General features: G+C 50.8%; 1 protein-coding gene across 2 annotated transcripts in view; it reads right to left on the bottom strand.

Moving 5' to 3' along the window:
* TTLL11 (tubulin tyrosine ligase like 11) overlaps positions 1-26,021 on the bottom strand; it is a 281,175-nt gene that overhangs the window by 52,767 nt on the left and 202,387 nt on the right. The window contains exon 7 of one of the 2 annotated variants that reach the window (XM_075560441.1): positions 10,055-10,153. The exons of the other annotated variant lie outside the window; for it this stretch is intronic. Within the exon in view, the coding sequence (XP_075416556.1) occupies positions 10,055-10,153 (99 nt within the window). The remainder of the gene's footprint in view (positions 1-10,054; positions 10,154-26,021) is intronic. 2 annotated transcript variants of the gene reach the window in all.

Below are 26,021 nucleotides of genomic sequence, written 5' to 3' on the forward strand. Positions count from 1 at the left end.
CATTTGTACTGGTTAGGGGAAAGGCAGGGTAACCATTAAGGTGCTCCTCTTATGAGCCAGGAACTCTACCAGACATTGATGATCTCACAATGGTGACACTAGCACATGCTATGGAGCCCTGGTGGCATTGTGGGTTAGGTGTTGAGCTGCTAATTATAAGGTCAGTGGTTCAAACCCACTGGCAGTTCTGAGGTAAAAAGAAGAGACTGCCTGCTCCTACAAAGATGTAAAGTCGTCGAAACCTTCTATAAGGCTGCTATGAATGAGAATAGGCTGGATGCCAGGGGTGGGAGTGGGCGATGCGGGGGGAGGTTAGAGAGCCAAACGGTTGCACACTTGATTACTAAGGGAAAGAAGAGCCGGTTGTTTAAGCAAACACAGTGACACTGTGGGAGAAAGTCCCGCCACCTGATTCCCAAAGGCCACGGCGTGGAAACCCCCAGGAAGGGTTGCTCTGCTCTGCCACACACGGGCCCATGAGTCGGACTCAATGCGAGAGCCAACCTGGACAGAGCCAGAACCTTGGCAAGGGCCACCTGGGAAGCGTCTGCTAACTTGCTGACACGTTCGGCTTGGTCTGCAGAACGGGGATGATGGCTCTGCCTACCTCACAGCTGACCTGCCCAGAGTCTGGGACTGGCCATGCATGGGTTGAACACTCAGCCAGTGTTGGCTGGCGCTTTCATTGAGAAGATGAAGCTGAGCTCAGGGGCTTCAATAAGGCCCGGCTGGGCGCGGGCCACCCATGTGGTCTTGTCAGGTCCACGGGCTCTGTCTGATTCTCAGGACCATGTTCTTGCCAGGTTTTCAGCCAGGCTGGACAGCACCAGGGGCTGCCCAGGTGACCCATGGCTGGGACTTAGAGCCTCCCAATAGAGCGTGGCTTCAAGGGGTAGTGACCTCAAGCAAGTCATTCTGTGTGCACGACCCCTCCTGACCTCCATATGTGCACACTGGGTTCTTCTTGCACTACTTCCCCCAATAGTGCCCTCTCAAGGGTCCCCAGATACTGTCTAATTGTCACTGACCTCCTTTATCTTTACCCATTTCAGCTTCTCATAACATCCAAATGTGGCTGACCAGCCCCCTCTTGGTGTCTGGCTGCACGTGTGCTGGCTCCTCTGGAGTTCTTTCTCTCTGGCTTCTCTTCCTCCGAGGGAGCTAGTCCTTCAAGACTCTTCCCTTGACCTGCTTTCTGCTCCACAAGAGCTCTCTGGCCCATCACACGCTCACACACATTGACGTCAAGACCTATACCGCTTACCCAAGCGCTTCTCCTCTGGTCTCTGTGCCCGGGGTGCCTGTGGCCTGCCCACCTCTCTGCCAGCACCTGTCTGCTCCCTGGCAGGCCCCGATCCTGCTCACCCTCCAAAGCTCATTGTAAATGCCAGCTCGTCTCCAAAGCCTGCCCTACTGCCTTCTTCACAGAAATATGCTCTTCCAGGTTTCACGTGGCAACTCTTTTATGGGACTTATCATGTTCTGGCTTGTCCTGTGGTCGTTCAAGCTTGTAGGTTCTGTCCCCTGATAGCTTGTCAGTTTGCCAAAAATAGAATCCATTTTTGTTTCCTGCTCTACGGCTAATAGGTAATGCCAAAAAAGAAAAAGAAAGAAAGAAAGACAAGGAAAGAAAGGCATGCTAGATAAACGTCTGTGTAGCAAACGCATTCTTTGAGACAAATAGGATAAAGAATTTGGTGTAATTTTGCCCAGAGGCGAGAGCGTGAGTGCCAGTTTCAGTTTAAGGTTCTTCGAGCCACTTTTAGAGCAATGATGAATAATCATGATTTATGTTAATAAGAACAATTGCCACCCTTGTCCCTCCACTTATTAAATGTACGACCTTGGGGAAGTTACACTTTCTTCTGCAAAATGTAGAGGGACAATAGAATCAATGTCATGGAGATGCTGAGGGATTACATGGGGCGGCTTAGACCCAAGATGAGCATACCAATTGGAATACCGAAAGCCATCGAGCCGATGCCGACTCATAGTGGTCCTACAGGGCAGGGTACAACTACCGCTGTGAGTTGCTGAGGCTCTAACTGTTTATGGGAGGTGAAAGCTCGGGCTTTCTCCCTCGAAGCAGTTGCTGGTTTCGAACTGTGGACCTTGTGGATTGCAGTCCAAACATGTCACCACCAAGTTACCAGGCTCCTGATTGGAATACAGTAAGTGCCAAATAAATTGTAGCCCTTTTCATTCATTTGCTGATGAAGAACAAAGACCACAGCATTCAATCCTTCGGTGTGCATGACACCTCAACATAAGGAAAACAAAAATTCTTCCAACTGGACCAATAAGCAACATTATGATAAAGAAAAGGCTGAAGTTATCAAGGATCTCCCGAGTTGGATCTATAATCAACACCTATGGAAGCAGCAATCAAGAAGCCGAGTGACATATTGCCTTGGGCAAATCTGCTGCTGAAAGAATTCTTTGACAGGTTCGGAAGCAAAGATGTCACTTTGAGGACTAAGGTGTGCCTGACGCAAGCTGTGGTGTCTCACATGCACGAGAGAGCTGGACAGTGAACAAGGAAGACTAAAGACGGATGAACACGGTGACGACAACCTGGGCTCGGGCAGCAGCCGTGGTGAGGATGACAGAGGACCAGGCGGTGCTTCATTCGGTTGTACAAGAGGCCACTGTGAGTCTGAACCACCAACCAACAATGTCATTCATGCAATTGTCCTTCCACTCATTGCATGCACACTTAGGCGCTTCTCTGTCTGTTCTGCAGCCAGGAGCCTCAGGTCGGCTAAAACCAAACTCCTCCAGGAAGATTAACCTGCCTTCTCCAAGCAGCGACAATCTCTCCCTCTAAGAACTCTGGTCCTAATAAAATCAGACCTTAAAAAATTGGACTAATAAATTAGGCATGCACATTAGCAATCAGGTCCAGAGAGAAAGTCTTACTTTTTCCTGTATGCAATTTGAATTCCCCTAACATAGAGTTGTTGTCAAAATCCATTAAAGTATTTAATTTCTCTTGTCACTGCACAATTCCCCAAGCAGACATGCCGACAGTTTGCAGTGGTGCTTCTCATAGAAGTATAAATGTTTAGTTATCATGCGCGGTCTGAGATGATGTCTCTCTGATGGCTCTACAGGGTCTGTGAGTCAAGTCCAAGGTTCAGGCAGGGCAGCAGAGTGCCAAGAGTTAAAGGGCTGTGAATGGGGCAGAGCCGTCTCCGTTCCCACACTGCCTCTCACCAGCTCAGTGACCTTGGGGAAGGTACTTAACCTCCCAGAGCATCAGCTTCCTCATGTGCAAAGTGGTGAGAATCGCACCAAACCCACAGGGTTTCAGTGAGCACTCAGTCAAGACCAAGGAGCTCGGGCGGTGCAGTGGTGACGAGCTGAGCTGCTAACCAGGAGGTCCGTCATTCCAACCCACCAGCTGGTCCATGGGAGAAAGAGGAGGCTCTCCACCCCTGCCAAGACTGACAGTCTGAGACACCCACAGGGGCAGTTCTAGTCCGCTCTCCTGGAGGGCCACTATGAGTCAGAAGTGACTCGATGGCAGTGAGTTTGGTTTTGAGTTTACATGAAATATTAACTGTGGAGGTTGTAGTGGAGGGGCAGACATATCACTGGGTGCTCAGGATAAGGCAGCTTAAGCATCCCAAGGATTTGGGGACACACAGACAGGGTGTCGTTCAGGCTGCCATGCCCACTAACACCTGCTTCTCTAAGGGACAGCCTCAGAATCAGTGTGCTGACTGTAGCATGATCACCTGAACCACCATGTCCTGATAATCCCTATTTTTTAAGAGCGGCCTCTCCAAACAGCCATTGAAATAAGTTAAAATATCCCTGGTGGGAACAGTAGGCTCACCTAGTGGGAACAGTAGGTTTCCATGTCAGAGGGAATGGGGTGGATATCCATTCCAAGAAAGAACGAAAGAGAGAGAGCGCGAAAGAAACAGAAGAGTCTCGTTTAGTTTCTCTACTAACAAGCAGAGAGCAGTGTCAAAGCTGCCCTCTTCCGTGGTTGTCATGGCAACGTGGGCTGACCTACCCCTCCCTGAGCTACACTCACAGGCGGGAAAGCAGAGGGGCTGGTGGGTGGGAGGCGGGGTCACGGGAGGAGGGGCAGCGCAGCACAGGCACTCCAGAAGTTGTTTGTCCTACTCGGAGCGACCCGTGGGGCGGAGCGCCAAAGTCAACGTCCTGACCCAAGCGCACCTCCATCCGCATGGCTCCAGCAACGCGGCTGCTGAGTTCCCACGGAGCCGTTAGCCACAGGCCACCAGGGCGCTGGCCGGCTTGCGCAGTGCCCGGGAGCCGGTGGCAGAAGGCCACCCCTCGCCAGGGCATGCAGGAGTCCCGGTTGTGACTGCAGACCGATGGGGGCGAGCTCGTCCCCAGGCGGCTCCAGCCTGGCCCTGGAGAGAGGCTTACTGCTGAGCCGGGCCCAGGGAGCGGACAGGCGCCGCGTGCGCCCTCGGCCAGGCTCGGAAATGGGGCCGGTGACGTCCAACGCGCGGCCTATGGAGCCACTTCCCGCCCATGATCTAATGCCACCTGTGCAACAGCCTGGGAAGGGAGCAACATGGCGCCCGTCTTACTGCAAGGAGATGGCGTGCTGGGACCAGGAACTGACGTCCACTTCCTGTGTCCTAGTGTCTCCCCGCCCCAGCTGTTGCCTTTTGGGGCAGCTCTTGACTCTGTCCAAAGGGCTTCACCCCATTCCATTGAGCTTGGCCTTCTTGCAGCTTTTAAAAGTCACCTTCAAAGGCCAACACTTGCCTAACAAACCCACCCAGGGGTCCACTTGCAGCCCAGCGAGGCCCTCGGTCCATGCTGAGTACTTGTCCCACCTGAACCTGCTTCTTGCCATTTCTACAATGTGATTGGCAGCTTCATCTGTGCAGGGAGACAAAGCTCCAAAGTCAGCTTCGGCTTCCCCCTCTTCCTCACCCCCCTTTGCAGGTCAGGGTGGGGTGGGAGGGGGTGTGGGCTCGTAGAGAGGACCTCCGCTGCCCGTGTCCGTGTGTACCTGGGACGTCCGCGCAGGTGGGACGTACCTAGTGTGGAGTCTAACAGCAGCCGCTTGGGCCCGGCTGCCTGCCAGGCTCTGTGCTGGGCACAGCCTCTCATTGACCAGCCCTTATTCCCACGGTTCCCGCTTTCTAAAGGAGACGTTCCCCTGTGAGAGAGGACGAGGGGCGGGGGGCATAATTTTGCCAAGGTCATCCAGCTTAGACATGGCAAAGCAAATGAGTGAATCCAGATCGACTGGCCCTAAGAACAGCCATCTAGTCATGGCTTCTACACAAAGCCGACCCCCAAGTCATTTGTTTCTTAGCAACGGGGGTGGGGCTGCTGCCCCAACATACCTCTCAGCACTCCCAAGGGCCTGCCTCACAGTCTGATGGGTAATGCGCCAACAAGCTCCACGGGGAGAGTTTTGGCTCAGAGCTGGCCAGCCAGGGTTCTGTTCGGACTGAGCCTCTTTCTCACCATGTGGCCGTGGGGGAAACAATGAGACCATAAGCTACTACTGGCCTCAGTTTACTCATCTCTGAAATGGGTGGCCTCCGAGGGTTCTTGGGAGGTCCTGGGAGCCATTAGATAGCGCCGGGTGCACAGTCAGCCCAGGGTCAGTGTTTTGTAGCACTGAACTACATACAGTCTTAGGAGTGGAGAGCTGGGAAACTGGCTGGTTAAATGTTTAACTTCAGAACTGGATCGCCAGAAGGAGGAGCCGCGGGGAGTGTCTCCGCCGAGCTCAGGTGCGGAGGATGGGTGGACAGCCTGCGGAGACGGCTGCCCTCGTGAGGCTGGGTACTAAGTGCTGGCTCATCTCCAGGCCTGATGAGCCTGTCAGGATGGGTTTCGCAAAACATCTGTTTCGGGAACAAGCCTGTTGTTTCCGGCAAGCTCTAGAGATAATAGTATGTTTTTCCTGCACACAACCTCGGCTTGTTCACTGGAGCTGAATATTTCTAAATGCGACCAATTTCTTACGCTACAGAAGCCCATCGAACTCCTCAAGCACATAGATCGCCCGTGGGCAGGCCAAGTGGCTTCCTATGTTGTTACCAGCCTGAAGCAACATGCATTCCACCTTCCCAAGGCAGCTGGCGGGTGGGGTTTGGCGGGGAGCGAGGGCAGTGATGCCTCTGAAATCGGTCCCTCTAAAGGGTTGCTCTTAATCCTGTGAGGGCGTCCGGGCTCCGGGCTTCATGAATATGGATGGCCACGGCGGCTGAATGATATCCTGCAATTTGTCTGCCCCACGTTCACTGACTCGGCTTGGCTGCTGAGAACTGGATGAGGGGAAGCTATGCTACTGCACATACCAATGATGGCTGGGACCCGGATGCAGTGTGGCTGGATTTGACTCAATGCCCACCCAAGAGCAGCAAGCACGAGGGCAGTGTCCCGAGGGACACGGGCAGGCCGTGTCTGGTCAGGAGCTGGAGGGCCAGGAGGTAAGGCCGACGTTTCGGTGAGTTCTAGGACACTGAGCTCCACGGCCATTCAAAGGCCGATGAAGCCCGCACAAGACCCTCGAGACAGGAGGCTCCATCGGGACAGACACAGAGGCTGCGCTTTCCTTCTGTCTTGCGAGGGGAGGACAGTGATAGAAGCAGCGAGGTCTCCTGTCCTGGGACACGCAGATCCAGTGCTGACCCCCGCCTTCCTGGGACTGGAGACTGGGCCCCCAGCTACCACTGGCACCCCCAGAAGGGGTGCGGAGTGAGTCGTGCTTCCTGGCCCCCACTGAGCCTGGCAATGTCATAGCTGTGGAATCTTCTGTGGAATCTTGGTTGTGCTCAGTCAGTTTGGGCCCTGGTCTGTAGCCTTGACCACCAGTCCCCACTTCACTCTGCTGGAGCCCACAGCTCTGCCTGGTCCCAGCATCCTCCCCGCCTCACCATTTTGCATCATGCGGGGTCTCCCAGCATGCCTCGAGGCCAAACCCATCCTGGCTGACTGCAAAGGTTCGCAAGGCTAGGTGTCTATGGGACAGAAAGAAGTGACCCACAGGCAAAGAGCAGAGCTGATCGCGTCACTCCAGAGCTCACCCCCTCAGGTCCTTGAAGTGCTCCTCCATAATGTCCCTTCTCAGCACGGCTTGCCTGACCATACGGGGTGCAATTGCTACCCACACCCAGGCAGCCCAAAGCCCCTCCGTTGCTTCCCTTTTCTCCATAGTCTACACGCATCCCCATCTGCCACAGCATGTATTGCACTCATTGATTGAGTTTACTGTCTCTCTCTGGCCGTCTTAAACCTCTTCCTTCCCTCCCTCATAAAGAATATTCTTTCACGAAAGCAGGGTGTTTTTTTTTTGGACAGGCTGTCTACGGCTGCCTCTTCAGTCCTGACACAATAAATGCTCAACAAACATCTGTTGACTGCATGAATGACTGGCTCCCTTTTGCCATCAGGATAAAGTGGAAATGCTCCTGCCTGGCCTGGCCAGGTCCATTCCTGCTCCTGCTCTTGTGCTCCCCCTTCCTCGCCCGTCCCTCACCCTCCATGTAGGTCCAGACAGATGTCTCCGCTCACTCACGAGTCTTCCTGTCCTTTGCTCAGGCGTTGTTGCCTCTGCCCGGAAGGTCATGTCCCTGCCCTGCCCTTGTGCTGGTTTTGGTGATCCCTAACTCAGTATCCAACCTGCACAGTGGTTCCCGTGCTAGACTGCTAATTGCAAGGTCAGCAGTTCGAACCCACCAAATGCTCCTTGAGAGAAAGATGAGCCGTATAGAGTTACAACTTCAGAAACCCACAAGGGCAGTTCTCCTCTGCCCTATAGGGTCATTATGGGCTCAGAAAGACTCCATGGTGGTGAATTTGGCTTGGTTTCCAGTATCCTTCCATGATTACCTGTCTTTACCTCCTTAGCCACTATTTACACTGGACTATAATTGTCCATTGATTTGTGCAGGACCAATCCTAGACCACCAGCTGGAGGAGAGCAGGACACTCTTGTATTCTCAGATCCCTGCATAGCCTGATCTGTGGACGCACTGTGGACAATGGATGCTGCCTCCAGCCGCGCTCCTCCAAGAAGGGGGTACTGTCTGCCCTGGGGGCACTAGATTGATCCAGGGGGGGCTTCAAAGGCAGATAACAATAACAAAGCCCTAAATTCATTGTCATGGAGTCCATTGTGACTCACAGCGAACCCATAGGTCCGAATAGAACTGGCCATGACTTTCGGAGACCTACATTTTATCCTGGACGTGGGCCAAGACAGAAGTTGTTGATTGCCATCTGGGTGCAGAGTAATTTTTTTTTCCTGAAAAAGGGGAGGTGGGCTAAATAAGTTTGGGAACCTATGTGTGTCTCAGATGCTTTGCTGTGGACCAGTAGCAAGGCTGCTCCTGCACGGTTGTCCAAGGATTAGAGGTGACTCCCAAGATGGCCAACATCTGACCCCATGGGCATCGAATCTCTAGAGCTTCTCTGTCAGGACTCTGAAGAGGTCAAGGCACGGGTGCACGTGAGGAAGAGCTGCTTCCTTTCCTCTAGAAGCCCAGCACTGGCCTCTCTGAGGTGCATACTGGTAAGTACCAGTCCCTCCCCTGGCTTCTCCATCAGTTCGGCAACAAGCCACGAAGCAGCTGAAACATCCAAGTCCGTGTTCTTCTCAGAACCAAGTGTCCTTATCATCGTGCCATGGGCCTCCCTCTGGGACCTCTTCTCACACATGAGGACCCAGGTCCACCGAGGTTGGCGGCTTTGCCCATGGCACCCAGAGGTAAGCAATCTCACCTTCTCCTTCTTAGGTGGAACTGCAGTGAGCTCTGGTTGAACCGACTGGACCCTTAGGGATTTGGGAGTTTAGTTTAACATTCTCATTTGTACTAAATCCTGGTCAGTGCCATCCACAGTCTGAATAAATGAAGTATGTATATATTATATAATACATTTGCCATCAAGTAGAGTCCCTCTAGAACTAGCCCATAGGGCTCCAAAGCCACGTGCCCCCCTTTCTCATGTGGTGGATGAGAACCCCTGTGCTCAGGATCAGCTGTGGATGATAAACATGTCACCACGGGTGCCAGAGAGGTCTATTTTTTACTTTCTGAATCTTCCAACTCAAAGCACCAAATTAGTTATTGATGTTGGCAAACTCGTTGATCAGGGTGCCTCCCCGGCCACCCAAAGAGAAAAGGAAAGGAAAAAAAGATATGACTCTCAGCTGCCTTACCATTCACTGGACAACTGGCTGCCCATCAGCAGAGAGATGGCCCGAGCCTGCCCCGACCACTGCCCCCACTGCCACCTTCCTTTGGCCAGTCTCTCGAGGAGCGTGCTCTGCCTGCCCTAGAGCCGCCCCTCTGTCTGGGCGCACGGAGCAGTCTGTGGGCGGCAGCAGCAGCAGTAACACCAAGTCTGCAGCTCAGGATGACTGCAGCGGGGAGCAGGGAGACAAGTGAGGGGTGCCCCAGTGGGAGGGGACCCTAGAACTGTTTTCCCTGGGAAGGAAGCCATGAGTCATCAGCCACCACCAGCAGACTAATTTGAGACCTCTGTCCCGGAGGAAATCATGACTCCTAATTATTATTATTAAGCGTAATGACTAATTAGTAAAAATAGCTACCCTTTACGGGGTGCCAACTTATGCCTGGTGTTTAGTGAAGATCATCCCCCCACTTACTTTATGCTTTTATGCTTATTTTCTATTTTGCTAATTATAAGTTCAACATATGCCAGGGCAAACATATTTTAAGATACCAAAAGGTGGAAAGAGGAAAGAGCTCCCCCTCAAAAAATCCACCCCCCTTTGTTCTCCATAGGGCCACTGCTTACAGGCTCCGCTTTCTTTCTAGGATGCTTTACGCACTTCTAACTCTCATGACGACCCTCATCGTCCCATTTTCAAGATGAGGAACCTGAGGCTTACACAACAGCGACAGCCTAGGCAGGAAGAAGCCACCCAAGACTCTGTGGTGTCCAGACCTGCCCTTTCCCACTGGGCTGGGCTGCTCCTCTCCTGCTCTCCCACTGACCACATCCTCCTGAGAGATGTAGCCATAGGTTAGGGGACGCCAATGAAGCCAGCTACATCTACCCAACAGGCCAGTACCTGACTATGGAAAGCTGAGAGAGCGAGAGCTTCAGTGAAGACAGTCTGTCAGAAACTGGACGGACTCTGTGTTTTCTGTCCATATAGATATCGGGAAAGCTGAAATCAGAAAGCACAATGAACTACTTTAAAAAATATAATCTGTTTTGCATGAGACACACACAAGTATCTTCTACAGAGCCAGCTGTAGATGGCCCAGAGGCCTGGCCTGGCCCATCAAACCATTAAAGAGCCAGGCACCAACCAAGCACACCCCTAGGGCAGGAGTGACTGGAACCTGGACTCGGCCTTTTTTTCCATCCCATGGTTCTCTGAATGGACAGCTGAGCCACGGGCGTCTCTTAACTATATAAGAGCACTGGACGCAGGGGACATAAAATAAGCAAAGCTGTGTCCGAGCCTACAAAGCGCTTCCAGTGCAGGAGACACGTCAAAGTGGGGCTTCAGCAGAGGGACCTTGTAAGTGCTGAAATGGAACCGGACACTCTTTCTTCAAAACAGCACCCCCTACACCCCCTGCCCCATCCCCAAGGCTACACCTTGTCACCCTCACCTGGGAGAACTGGTGGTTGGGGAACAAATGGTGGCCCAGGATGGGAACAAACAGACTACAACCCCTTTGCAGAAGTCAGAGGCTGGTCATAAGAAAAGAGCGAAGACGGGGCTGGAGGGCCCGCTCGCCACATGCTCTCCCCCAGACCATGTCAGGATCTTCCTGCCCTCACAGCTTGGACAACAGGGCGCCAGGAAAGAGTGTCTTCTGTGCGGATAGTCAAACGAAGCCCACAGCTGTGTGTGAGCACGTGCGTGCGCTAACCGGGGAAAGGCTCGAACTGAATCACCAGGAGTGGTGAACTCTACGTCTGGATCCTGAAAGCGGATGCTACGAATGTTGGGAGGCTTGCGCCCTTTTACCTTGGGGGGCGGGGTCGACAGAGAGGTATGCCTTGTCCTCTACTAGGATCCTCTGGTTTGCGCTCCCCGTTCCTGACTTTAGGCCAAGACACCCACCCCACCAGCCGCCTCCTCTAGACACACGAAGGAAGTCACTTCAGAAGCCCAGAGTCACTGTCCCTCTGTGTCTCTTATTTCACTCATCCCTTAAGGATCCAAACTTCGTCTGTGCTAGCTTTCTCTTCGAATCCTCCCCTCTCCAATTTCCATCTCCCAGACCCCTCTTTCCATAATTGCTCCCAACAACAGGGACCCCGCTTCTTATTGCCGGGAGCAGACATGTGCTTGCAGAGAGAGGGGCGCAGGAGGAAACCTGTTGATGTTTGAAGCCAGGGGCCTGGTGGCTGTCACTAGTGGAGGTGGGAGGACCCGCTGTGCTGGCAGGACAAGGAGGAAACACCTGAATGCATCATGACAACTAGTTCCTTGCCAGATGGTGAGTGAGGCTGCTGAACACACAAACGAGTGTGTGTGTGTGTGTGTGTGTGTGGTGGGGGCACTGTTATGGCATTTGGAAGGCGTGTGATTTTCAGAGGCATGGTACAGTAGCTAGTTATATACTGCTTCAAGTCCACTCTGGGTCTTTTCCTTGAGTCTATCTCACTGAACTAACTTGACAAAATCAATGACAACCAAGCACCTATCACATCCAGGCTCATTCATTAGCGTTGGACCAAAAAGTCTAGGAGTGAGTGAGCTGATCACAAACAGCAGCGATCTGGACGGCTGAGAATGCGGGACGGCCCTGCACATGGCTGGTAAGAGCGAGAATTGCGCCCTTGGTGAGTGAAGGCAGGCCGGGCTCGCTGGTCAGTGTGTTGTGTTTCTGCCCTTCCCCAGTCAGGAAAACAAACGCACCGTAGCGTTCCCACCCAGCTGATGACTAATGGCGGGGTGCCTGCGTGGCACCAAGGTCGAGGGCTGGACTGCTACCCAGAAGGCCTGGCCATCTGCTTCGGAATGTCAGTTTTGAGAACTCCACGGGCCAGTTCCTCTCTGCACACATGGGTTTAGTGTGACCCAACTACTAGCCACGAAGTCTACAGCGATGTCTCCGGGGTAGGAGGTTAATTCTGCTGGGAGGCAGGACACGGAGGCACAGAGAAGGCCCGCCCTCAGTCAAGATCACACAGTAGGGTTGGGGCTCTACCCTCGCAGCTAGACCCTGCCCTTCCAGACCCTTCTTTTTTTTCTTTTTTACATTTTATTAGGGGCTCATACAAATCTTATCACAATCCATACACATACATACATCAATTGTATAAAGCACATCTGTACATTCTTTGCCCTAATCATTTTCAAAGCATTTGCTCCATTTAAGCCCTTTGCATCAGGTCCTCTTTTTTTTCCCCTCCCTCCCCGCCCCCCCCCCTCCCTCATGAGCCCTCTTGCCCTATCCGGAGTCTCCCTTCTCCCCCTTCTCTGCTGTCCATCTCCCAGGGAAGAGGTCACATGTGGATCCTTGTAATCAGTTCCCCTTTTCTAACCCTCTGACCTTCCACTCTCCCAGGATCGCCCCTCCCACCCTTGGTCCTGAAGGTACCATCCACCCTGGATTCCCTGTGCCTCCAGGCCCCATATGTACCAGTGTACAACCTCTGCCCTATCCAGTCCTGCAAGGTAGAATTCGGATCATAGTAGTTGGGGGGAGGAAGCATCCAGGATCTGGGGGAAAGCTGTGTTCTTCATCGGTACTACCTCGCACCCTGACTGACCCATCTCCTCTCCTAAACCCCTCTATGAGGGGATCTCCATTGGCCGACAAATGGGCCTTGGGTCTCCACTCTGCACTTACCTCTTCATTCACTATGGTATATATATATATATATATATATATATATATATATATATATATATATATATATATATATATATATACACACACACACACACACATATATACATAATTTTTTGCATGATGCCTTATACCTGATCCCTTCGACACCTCGTGATCACACAGGCTGGTGTGCTTCTTCCATGTGGGCTTTATTGCTTCTGAGCTAGATGGCCGCTTGTTCACCTTCAAGCCTTTAAGACCCCAGACACTATCTCTTTTGATAGCCGGGCACCATCAGCTTTCTTCACCACATTTACTTGTTCACCGCTTTGGCTTCAGCAGTTGTGTCAGGAGGGTGAGCATCATAGAATGCCAATTTAATAAAAGAAAGTATTCATGCATTGAGGGAGTGCTTGAGTAGAGGCCCAAGGTCCTTCTGTCACCTTAATACTAAACCTATAAATGTAGACACACAGATCTATTTCCCCATCCTCATGTATATATTTACATGTACATGCTAGACCCTTCGTTTTCGTGTTTTAGTTATCTTCTGTTTTCATTCATTATGTGTGGTTGTAAGAATAGTCGCATGGCCTCTTACTCACACAGCAGACCGCGTGATGCGACCCCGGGAGCAAACGGAGGAGACAGCGGCCGCTCCTGAGCCTTTCTCGCCTGGGTTCTACTGTTCGAGCCCGTTGCTGCCAGCCTGCCTTGTGGAGGGCCATCGTCCGTCGTCAGAAGACTGCCCACCCACTCCGTCTCAGAAGACTCACGCAAGCAGCATCACAACCTGTCTCAGCACGTTTCCCCCAGCACTCTGTGTTACCACCTCCCTGCTTCTCCCCAACCTCACCGCCATGCCCCTGGGCAACGATCCCCCCAGGGACCGTCTCTGCACATGCACCTCCTCTGGATTCCATGGACAGGAAGCAAACCAAGCACAAATAAAGCCGCTTCGAGAACCACGGCAAAATGAGAGTGAGAGAGAAACCTCAGTGGAAAAGAAGGCAGAACACACTAAAATCGGGAACAGATTTAAAATGGGTCGAATGGGAGATGGAATGATAAGGCGTGGCATTTTAGCATAGCTCCATCTGCTGTCATACAGTGCTCTCAGGCTGACCACTGTTCACAAGATCAACACTGCACGTACACACACACCCCTTCCGATGACCCAGGGCTGGCATCTCATTTCTAGATAGACCCGATGTGCCATTTCCTTAGGGCAGCCTCGCCACATGACCCCACTCTCAGCCCACCCCTGGGGCAGTGTCCTGAGTACAGCCCCCCTGCTCACCTCGAGGCCACCCTCAGCATTCGTCTCCCGTTCCCTCCTCTCCCCTCCCCTCCTTCACTCATCGGCCCTGCTACCAGCACCCCCACCCACCACCCAGAGGAGCAGAGCCGGGAAAGCAGCTTTCCCGGAGGGAGAGAAACTTGAGAAAACCGACCTGGGAGTCCTGTCCTCGGGTGAGGGAATTCGGTGGGTGTGAGGGGCTGTGGGCGGCCCATCGCTCCTGAACAAGGAATGTGGGGGTCGCAGGAAGATGGAAGCGCTGCATTGGCTGCAATGGGGATATCAGCGGTGTCTGGGGGGAGTGGGGTGGGGGCTTAAGGAAGCAGAGCAGGAAACCAGGGCCCGTGGGAGCTCAGGACCTTTAGGCGGATGGTACTAGGCTGGATCTGGAAGAGAAAGTGGCTGTCACCGTGGAGTCTTGGCTGTCCTGTGAGGCCCTCTTGGCGTGTATATGCGCCGAGGAGTCAGGCTTGGCCAGGTGATGCACATGGCTCTTCATGGGGGAGGGTAGCTCTGCCCCGCAGCAGGAACTAACAGTGTGCACTGCACACAGCTCTCCCCCGTGTGTCCTCTGAGGGGCGCGGTGAGATGTACAACCATGAACTGCTGGGCAGAGGAGCCACCCGCAGCCACCCCATTGTCCTGTCCCTGATCCTTCTAGGGATCGCCTAGTTGCTCCCCGGCCCTGATCTGGCCAGAAGACCTGATAACCTCATCAGTCCACCACAGGGCCTCTCTCCGGCTCCACAATCTCCTTTGCTTTTCACACCACAGGCTCTGTCTCAGGGACACATGGTGCAAGAGAGCTGCCATGGTGTCATCGTACCTTTAATAAGCTTAGGAACCAATTAGTAGCTAATGTTGCAGGAGGTCTTGACGGAGCTATGCTCCACCGAGGCCAGGGCTGGCGCAGTCCTTGCCAGGCTCCAGGGAGACTCCTGCTCGGCAGATGCTCTCCCAGTGGCGGGGTGCTCACGAAGCCACCCTGCAGAAGATGAGGCAGAGGTCACGATGCTGCTCTGTGATTCTGATCGAGGGTGCATGGGGTGGGGGTGAAGTGAACTCCGGGGCATCTTCAGGAGGTTCCGTCTGCTCTGGGAGGATCCATAAGAGGAGGAGAAGAGCAAGAAACACGGCAGCAGCCGCCATGTCCAGAGATAAGAAACGCTTCCTGCTGCATTGTGGGTCCCTTCCAGGCGTGCTTCCTCCAGGTCCTAGGAGCCACCACACCCTCCTGTGACCGGGCCAGCAGCGATTCATTTCTCCTTCCCAGGGCCCAGGGCCCCCCAGTGAGCAATTCTGTGTTAGAGAGAGCTTGATATCAAAGGGAAATCATACATTAAGAAAACACCCTAGTCCAGTCCAGATCAAGTCTATAAGTCTAATGTTAGTTAGCTCATATGTCTGATACCAATCTATAAAGTCCACTTCAAACTCACGAAACACAGGCAATGACACCGAATACAGGAAGATCACAGCCAGTGGGTGGAAAGTCTTGTGGATCCAGTGGTGGTAGAAGCATCTCAGCACTGGCGTGGGTCTCCAGGTGGCTTCTCCAGCTCCAGAGCTCTAGTGTAGCTCCATGTAGTTTGCCAGCAGGAAGAGGAAGCAGAGTCTGTCAGTAGTGGGCCTCCAGTGAGCTATTTATCTTTGTGGAGCCTCCAAATAAGGTCATCAAGCTGCTTGACAGGCTAGACCCCACCCCTTCCCCAAATGGACAGATTATGTAATTCCAGAACCAAACTCTCCTTCTCATTCCACATCAGTAACCAACATTTCTGGCTATGAGGGGGCACTACCACCCAAGCTGGAAACCTAAAAGTCACCTGTGAGAGGCCCTGCCAGTTGTTTTGTTCTGTGCATGGAGGACCCCTGAATGAATGAATGAATGAATGAACGAATTCGCTCTGTCATGGAACTGGAAGACCCAGGGCCCTCCAATTGGACGTCGGTTCCACCTACGTTCCCTCTCTTGGCATTCTTCAGTTTCGGGCTTCAAGGACCATCTCCGGGCTGCAGCTGCTCCCACGGAGCCTCAGGAGCCCACGCCGCTGCTGCAGCCTGCAGATCTGCGGTGAGTTGGGATGGACTTAATGAGCGTGAGTGCAGTGTGCATGCATGTGGTGGCAGCTCTGACATTCGTGTTTCTGGCCACTTTTCACAGCCCTCCTCACGCCCACTGTAGCCCAAGCAGGAGTGCCTGGGTGGCGCCAGTGGTGACACATTCAGCAATTAACCACAAGCCAGCACGAGGTGTGGCAGAGGAAGGCTTGGCCACCTACCTCAATTTCCTATTTAACTGGGCAACTTGCCTTTGAACCCCCCAAAGCAAGCCCATGGCCATCGAGCGGATTCTGATGTACAATGAGCCCATGGGACAGAAGAGAACTGCCTCTCAGGTTTCCCAAGACTGTAAATCTTTATGGAAGCTGACAGCTCCATCTTTCTCCAGCAGAGTGACTGATGGATTTGAATCACTGACCTTGTGGTTTACAGCCCAACACAGAGCCTACCCCACCGCCAAGACGCCTTCATCCTGCCTTTAATGAAGGTCTCAGGAGGCCTGGTGGCACTCAATGGGTTGCTAACTGTGAGGTCAGCAGTTTGAAACCACCAGCTGCTCCTCATGAGAAAGATGAGGCTTTTTACTCCCATGCACAATGACAGGCTCCAAAACCCACAGGGGCAATTCCACTCTGCTATTGGGTTGCTATGAGTCAGAATTTACTTGATGGCAATGGGTTTTTCTGTTTTTCTTTTTGGTAGTGTCCCCAAGACCCTCTGTTTTTGTCTTAAAAAGGGTCTTTAATTCGTCTCAGCGCTTGAAAGACACAGGGTTCATAGGGTATAAGTCCTCGGTTATTTTTTCTCAGTACTTTCAAAGACCTTTCACCAACTTCTGGCTTCTATTATCATTGTTGAGAAGTTGTCAGTGTAATTGTCACTAATCTGTAGCAAGTAATCTGTTTTGCACTTTAAAATCGATGCCATTGGTATTTCGCGTGGATATTAGTAGGCTTACCACAAGGGCCAGCCCTGTGGATTTCTGTTTATTTTGCTTGAGGCTGAGTGAGATTCTTGAATCTGATGATTGATGTCTTTAATTTTTTTTTTAAAAAGCACTTCTCAGCTTTTATCTCTTTGAATATGAAATCTGTCCTCTTTCTATTATGTCCTTCTGGAACTTCTATGGGATACATTTAGATCTACTATCCTGGCCTCCTTATCTTTATAAAAATTATTAACCTGTCAATTATTATTATTAACCTATACATTATTTTGTCATGTCTTACACGGTCCGACGTCTCCCTTTACCAGCTTTTCTGTTGTCTGTCCCCTAGGGAGGGGGTTATATGTAGATCCTTGTGATCGGTTCCCCCTTTCTACCCCACCTTCTCCTTCCCCTCCTGGTATCACTACTCTCTTTATTGGTCCTGAGGGGTTCATCTGTCCTGGATTCCCTGTGTTTTCTAGCGCTTATCTGTACCAGTGTGCATGCTCCGGTCTAGCCGGATTTGTAAGGTAGAATTGGGGTCATGATGGTGCGGGGGTACGGTGGGGAGAAGCATTTAAGAACTAGAGGGATGTTGTGTGTTCCATTGGTGCTATGCTATACTGCTCCCTGACTGGCTTGTCTCTTCCTTCCTTGTGACGCTTCTGTGAGAGGATGTCCCATTGTCTACAGCTGGGCTTTGGTTCTCCACTCTGACCGGTATAACTGCTTGTTTTGGATCCTTTGGTAGCGTGCACATCTTTGTATCTCCATCGTATTCCTTGTCTATGCCAGACCGTGGTGAGCTCTCCAACTCGTGCTTGCTCCTCGGCTCCTGTTCTAGTTTCTTTTTCTCTCTTGAAATGGCTCTAAACTCATCCAGTGAAACTTCTACTTTCAATCGTCATTTTCACCATTCTTTCCATGATCATTTCAACAATTTCCAGAAAATTGTTTTTCTTTGATGATATCTGCGTTGTCATTTATTTCGAGACTGTTCTTTCTTGAAAGATATGGAGTAAATTTGCTGTGTGTTAATAAATGCAATAATTTAAGTATTGATAGCCATGATGGGGTGTTTCTGAATTTTGTTGTTTCTCTTTATCGTGCGCTTGCAGTCTGTGGGTATGTGTGGTGAGTGTGCTTTTTAAAATTATGAGTCCTTGTTCCTTGATAGGAATTCTTTGATGCCTGGTTTTAAAGTGCATTCCACCACAGAAGAATGGTGTTTATGTCTGCTGGATGCCTGGGAGCACTAGCAACCCAGAACAGCTTTAAATGGTAAATATTCCGCTTCTCAGGCCACACAGCGTGCGCACACTTCAGGCCCGCATTCTCTTGAGAGTGGGCTCCTCATGGATTCAGAGGGAAGATTCCCCATCCTGGGAGGCAAGGCCAGCAAGTGGCCCTCTACTGCTGACCTTGGGTGGGCTTTCTCTAGTTGACCCTGAGGGAATGAAGGCCTCTGCGGAGGCCTGGTTGTATCCAGAGATTTCCAATCGGACTTCCTTCATTGTTCGGGCTCCTGGCTTTATCTCCTGTGTCATGTATGGGCCCCACTTAGAGCCCAGCTCTGCGCCACCAGGGCCAGTCAGGCACTGTGGGGAAGGCCGTTGGGCCAGTGCTGGCCTGCTGAGCCCTCTGGGTGGGTGCCATCTTGTTGTTTCTGGTCTCTCAGAATTTCCCTGACTTTCCTGCCACTTTACCCAGACATTTCTTGGTATGTATATCTAGCATGAATCAGGAAGGGGTGCGGCGAGGGGAATGCAGATAGCTAGTCTGCTACATTGTTAAAAACAGAAGCTCTATTCAACAGTCTATTGTGACGTGAAACAAAATTTACCATAGTTTTATTATTTATTACAAAAATTAATTTTCTCCTCTTGTGAAATTAATTTTCAACAGAGGGGGATGAAACCATGGATAAGCAAATGAGGCGAACATAAAATCTCTCCTCATCCCACTGCCCAGAAATAACCAGCTGGCGTGTGGATGTGCCTCTTTCGTTCTGTTATGTAAAGTGAGCCCCTCTCGGTTGCTTTCAAAGGTGTGTTTCCCTCCATCTAGACTAGAGTCACAGCTGGCTGTGGAGTTTTAAAGCGCTGAGCTTGAAAAGCCTCCTTTGGAGTGACGGCTGGCATGGGTGAGCGTGCGGCTCCCTGGCGGAGGCTTGCCTGTGTCAGTGGCGGCCTGGCTCCCAGGTCCTTACTTACTCTGCCCATGGTCTTGCTCCAGGTTGTCCCCGCGAAGTCTCAGCTGACCCACCGGAGCTAAGAGCCCACGAGGAAAGGATGTTTCTGTTCCCACTCGAGGTTTAGTGTTTCTTGAATTGGGTGGGACTGAGTTCATGCTTGATTTGTGGAGGCTGGAGCCTCTACTGAGCGTTTTCATTTCAACGTGTCTTAATGGGCGGTTGGCGGATTCATCTCACTTTCCTTTTGGCTCTTATACTCTGAGCTTGAGTAAGCCGCTCATCGGGCCCTCTCTCTGCTGCAGTTCAGTGTGTGCGTGTGGGAGCTGAGCAGCCGGCCTAAGACCCCGGGGTTGGCCAATGGTGTGGCCTTGGACATACCAGATGCTCTCTTAGGACTCGTGTTTCCTCCCTGTACCATGAGCTGGGCAACTCCAGCAGCTCTTCTGCTCTGAGAGTCACTAACCATTCTCTCTAGAGGCTCCAAGGTTGTCAAACCCAGGGATAGCTCTTGGCCCCCTGCTTGGAGAAGAGGCTCTATCGCCCCTTGTCTAGGACCAGCCCCGCTGGGTGGGGACTTTTCCCACGGCATCCGTCACCATATCTTTCAAACCAGTATTTCAGGATGCACAGTCTGACGGCCTCTGTCCAGAGACAATAATGGTAGGTCCATTGATGGAGAACCTCCGGTCTATCTGAAACTAGGCTGCCTCCTTTCCATCTAGTATCTCCAGCCTCCACACTAGCCCTGATTGAGAGACAGGGAAACCAAGGCCCAGAGAGTTTACAGAGCTCACCCAAAAAGTCACACCATGAAGGCACGGTAGGGGTAGGCCGTAACACAACTCTGTCTCACTCCTACCGCCTCACTCTGCCACCGTTTATTCATTGTTGAGTCGTTGGATACAAACTTACTCTGAAAGGGTATGAAGACTATTCAGCTAACTCATTAGCAGGTTCCAGGTTGGCTGGACAGTGCCCATCTTTTAAGGATGGCAGTGCTGAATGGCATCGTGAAAACAGCATCCACTTTGAAGTCAAACTTGGGCTCAAATCACAACTCTGCCACATTGATGCTGTGTGACTTGGGGCAGGATGCTTAGTTCCTTAATTCTGCTGTTAGAAAGGATACTGTCTCTCCTACAAGGTTGTTGGGAGGATTAAGTGATATTTAGATAAATGTTGAAATAGGTATTGTGTGTATAGGAGATCAGATGCTATGAGAATGTTATTTTTAAATAAAATGTTTAAAAACACTTGCTTTACCCATGTACATCCTGTGATGGATTGAGCTGTGTCCCCCACAAAGTATTTGTTATACATCCTCAGCTCTAAGGCTATGGGTTATAATCCTATTTGGGAATGGGTTGTGTGGGAGTTAGATAACTTCATGTCAACTTAATAAATAGAATGTACAGGTGGAGTCTAGCCTGCCAATCAGGTCGCAAGGTAACACCCACCAGGAGGATTCTGGGAACTTCCTCTTTTTCTCCTGGAAGGAGGACCACCCTCAATCTCTGCTTCGCATTCCTGTTGACAAGCCACATGGAGACCCATACCAGCACTGAGATGCTTCCACCCGCCACTGGATCCACAAGACTTTCTACCTACTAGCCTGTGATCTTCCTACATCTAGCATTATTGCATGTGTTGAATGAGTCTAAAGAAGAATTTATGATCTGGTATCGGACATATGGGTTAATATTGGACTTATAGACTTGACCTAGACTGGGCTAGGATGTTTTCTTTATATACAATTACTCTTTAGTATAAAGCTCTTTCCTACACACACAAGTGTCCCTGGATTTGTTTCTCTAGTCAGCCCAGACTAACACAGGTTGTTTTTGTTCAGAATTAGTGTAAAATGTGTCTTGAGCAACTGTCCTTTGAGATAGAAAAGGGAATAAACAAGCAAATGAGAGAAACAGATGGGAGAGGAGAGATGTAAAGCCACCTGAAGACGGCCAAAGAACAAGGCAGCAGAAACTGAAGAGGCAGGGACCTTCCTCAAGAGTCAACGAAGAGAAGAAGCCTCCTGCTCACGCTGATGCTCTGAATTTGGACTTCTAGGCTCCTCAGCTGTGAGGAAATACGTTTCTATTGTTACAGCCACCCCTTTGTAAGAGCCCTGTAATAGCAACACCGGGCGGCTGAGATACACTACGCACACACAGCCATCGGCACAGGACCGTCACCAGCGTCTGGGCCTGCCATGTCTCCATGATGTAAATCCGCTACAGGGAGAGAGCAGGATGGTGTGGTTTAAAGGACTGTGGAAATAGGAAAGTATTTAAAGAAAATATTGAGATGTGGAGGGGGTGGTGGTGTTTTTTTCCCCTCTGTGCTTTGAATAGAAAAATATTTAAGCTGTCACTTTCCTCAGAGGGCTTGCGGGTTTTCCTGGCCCCACTCAAGGGGACCAAATACCATTTGGGTTAAATGGACACGGCAGCCTCGCTTCACACATGGCTAAATCTGACCACAAAACATAAATTACTCTAATTCCCACGTTTCTGACAGAGCTCTCTTGGGAAACGGCATTTTCCATTCGTAGAGCACATACTAGCAGCAAAACATATCATCACACTTACTAATGATTTCCACGTCAATAATGATCCTGCTTGGCTTTTAGGCAGTCTTACGAATTTCATATACTTCTCACCTAGAGCTACTCTAGCCAGCCCCTCTCAGCTGGAGGTGTACAGAGTCCTGAGCTCTCCCGCAGCAAATCCAGCCCTGTCTAATTCTTGAGCAGGTCATGGTCCGGAAGATGGGCCCCAGCTCCCTGTGGCCCAGTGTGCTTTCTGCAGTAAGTAAGCCTGGCGCTCTCTTGCCTAAGAGGGACTTGAGAGTCGGAGAGGCTACCAACCTCATCCTCAAAGGTGAACCCCATTCCATCAAGTGCACTCCTCCCCCAGAGTTGGTTGGGGACTCTAATTCTCAACCACAAGGCAAATCGGACCATGATCCTTGCCCATCTGAACAGGCCTCCTGCTGGTTTCTTCCACTAGAGCAACAGGCACCTAGTCTCCAAGCCCTCTTGTGCGAGCTGGATCCAACGGTGAGCAACCGGACTGCATGAAATCACAGGACACCAGGGCCGATGGCCATTACTGACTGGTGCCCGGGCTTCCACGCTCTTCCTGCTGACTGTTAGGGACCTAGCAAGCCAAAGGGTGGCTTACCATGCCCGTTGGCTTTGGAGCCCTGGGCTGACTCTCTGCCTCATGGTCTCCAGGCCTGCAAGCCCCAGAAGGTACTGGCCTGGGCTGCTGAGAGCTCTCTATGCCTCTGGTTTGGAGGCCCACATTGTACAGTTTCTTTCAGCTCTCTGCTTTGAATGTTAATATCATATCTGTTTGTGGACAATCTAAGAATATGTAGGCAAGCGAACAGGCCCCTCATACATACGCTCACCATTCAGATATGGTCACAGTCACCAGTTCCCTTCCAGTCTTCTCCCACGCATTTGGCGGTTTTTTTTTTCCCACTCAGTTCATAGCATACCAGCCACACAAGGTTGTGGCCCACCTTTATAGTTAGTGTTTGATCATAAACATTTGCTGTACCACTAAGTGTCTAGAGGCATCATCTTTAATGACTGACTGACTATCTCTCAGGCTATGACAGGCTTAAAGTTATTTCTAATGTTTTACTCCCCAAGGTGAATTTATTTACATAATAAATATTTCTCTTAATCTTAGAGTATATCTTTGGAATAAATTTCCAGAATTGAAAGTTCTGGTATTAGCACTTTTAAGGTCTGTGATACATAATCTGGCGCCAGCCTGTGACCTTCTTCTTTTTATACTGTGGTAAAATATATGTAACATAAATATTTCCCCTGTAACAATTTTTAAGGATACAATCCACTGGCAGCTATTACCTGCACAATGCTGTATAATCATGCTGCCCTCTATTTTCCAAGCTTTTTCTTCATCCCTGTCTATGACCTTTGAAGTTGCCAGGAAAAAAAATCACTATTATCTAAAGCGTCTCTGTCTGTAATATTTTGTTTGCCATGAAGTTAACTAATGAAATCACGATAAGATTGGGTCACACATTTTTCTGTTCATTTCAACACAAACATAAGCACAAAAATATTTCAGATAGGAGCAGAGCTAGACGTAAAGAGATTAAGCAATAATTTCAACTGACCCACAGTCACTTTCCAAACAGGAAATACTCATTGAGATTTGTATTTCTAATTATATTTCAGACTCTTCTCAAAGCTATGAATCTGAATCTGAGTCAGCGGTCTAAACAGCTGAAATTGGAAACAGTGAACTCTATTTCCAAGTTTCTGGTCTAGAATGTGAACTTGGGATGTCAGCTGCTCAGAATCCATTCATGTAATAAATTTTTAAGAATATCTGCCGTCTCTCTATGAACCCTTCCTTGATTCCTCCGGGCAGAATTAATCACTCTGCCTCCCATAGCTCATTGCTAGGGCCTCACCACGTTCTGTGGTCTTCATCGTAATTGAGTCATTTGCTCATTTTGAGTCCCCAAGAGGCTGTACTTTTCTAGATGGAAAAACTTAGTGTGAAAAAAACCCACAAAAAACAGTGTGGGCCCCAAGACTAAGGCTAGAGATCCATGCATGGCTGGTGCAAGAACACAGGATGCAGGCTTCGTTCACATTTCCAGACCCAAGAGGAAAACTGAAGGACGTCTGATGCCAGCCAAGAGGCTGTACCGAGTAGGGATCCGAAGATTAGAGTATTACTAATAAAATTTCCGTGGTTCCAAAAGAATAGAGAAATTCATGCATGATTTCATGATAGTCATGGACTCTCAGGTGGGCCTGGCATCCCCATGGTTAGAGTGGAACAACTGTCTCCTATGGTCTTCCTGGCTGTTGGCTTTTATTGAAGCAGACTGCCAGGCCCTCGGAGGTGCATTTGGACCACCAACCTTGAGTTATAATTGGCTGGAGGACAATGGGTTTGGTTCCGGATAGTATGTAGTATACTAGGTGATGGAAACTCAGAGAACCTCTCTGACTTTCTGGAGCACCTGGGGAAATAGCAACAATGGAAGTTTCCATGATCCTACTAAACAATTATCCATGGAAGAGGGAAAATAAATAGGCAGAAGCAGAAAAGGATCAGAAACGGCCTGCCGTTCATCAGAAGCCACCACCTTGAAAGTCAATGTTCTTTCAAGAAACAACCCTGTGCCAGTTCCTGCCACTGCCTGTCCAGATCATCCCCGCACTCAAGTCCAAGGATAAGGCAGACCTCAGAAGTCTGTGCCATGTCACCACAGAGGTCTCTGGAATCCTAGAATACCTGTGGTTTGCCATGAAAAAGATACTACTTCAAACAAAATGGATATTTAAAAATATTCGTAGGTTACACATCAGTAGGCAAAACCAAGTCAATATCTGGCTAAGGCCTAAGGGCAAAACGTTTCACTAAGGAAAAGCATGGAGAGGTGAAGTGTTGGAGTCTTAGATAAAATCCCTGATTTGCTGGTTATTCGTCCTCAGGTCTTGATACTGAGAATCGGTATGAATTATCTATAAAATAGGGCCAATAATCCATCCCTCAAGGAGAAGAAAGGAGGAGGCACAGGAGAATAAAGGCTAGAAACAAATATCTAGCACTGAAATATAAGGCATGTGCTCCTTAAGGGAAGGGAGACGAAGCCAGTGTTTATGGTGGGTAGTCCAGATTCCAGCCCTGGATCCACCAGGACAACAAGCTGCGAGAGCCAAGGAGTCCATTCCTCTCTCCTGGCCTCCGCGTTCACTTCTGTACAACTAAGGGGCCAGGATGGATGACCCTGGGGCTCTGTGTTCCAACATTTTATCAGCCACGTTGTTTCTCTCTTTGATTAAAGCGTGTGTGGCAAAGGGCGGGGAGCTGGGTAAGGGTACGCTGATGCTGCCGGCTCGTGTCTGCAGTCTCGTTGCCCAGCGAAATCACAGGCCGGCCTGCTGCATCGGGACGGCTGCCCTGTGCCTGTGAACGACCCTGCCAAGCAGCGGTGTGGCAGCAGTCAAAAGGGATGCAGCTCCCAGCTTGACAGTGCTCCCCGGGAAGTCGTAGAATACGGAAGAAACGAGGAAAGGCAATTTTCACTTCAGCGGTGGTTTGCTCGCCGTATCCCTGCATCTGTCTGTCTGTCCCTCCAGTCCCGCCGTAAACGTACTCAACGAACGAATCTGAGCCTCTACTCGGAGAAACAGGTCTGCAGATGCATGGCTTGTGCGGTTGGAGACCCTCAGACCGCTCATTCACTTTTCACTCATTCTTCCCACTGTTCCCGAGGGCCTGCCATGGGCCAAGTTCTGTGCTGGTCTTGGAGATCAATGTGGAGCAAGGTGGCTCTCGCCAGGGAGGACTTCCTATTTGAAGGAGGCGTATCACCCAGGGGGAAGGCCACACTGGCCCGGGGGTGATGAAATGGAAAGCCAGAGGGGGCTCAGGGACAATGGACGCCTTGGCTCGCACTGAGAGTCGGGGCGGGGTTCCAAGTCTTTGACAAGTGCAGGCAGAATGAGAGGGATGCCTGGCTCCCTGCTAAGGAAGCTGCACGTGAAAACACAGGGAGAAGAGGACTCCGTTTGGGCACTCGGGTGGTGTGGGCGGGGCCTACGTAGGGTGTGTGACCGCCGTGAGAGAGGCGAGGGAGAGGATGGGGCAGACCTGGGCAAGTACCATGCAAGTAACAGGTAGTTGAGCGAGATCTCCCATCAGAACTCTGGTATCCAATGATCTGCCCCATCCATTTAGAACATGACCA

This window comes from Tenrec ecaudatus, chromosome 10, assembly GCF_050624435.1.
Source record: "Tenrec ecaudatus isolate mTenEca1 chromosome 10, mTenEca1.hap1, whole genome shotgun sequence".
Lineage (NCBI taxonomy): Eukaryota > Metazoa > Chordata > Mammalia > Afrosoricida > Tenrecidae > Tenrec > Tenrec ecaudatus.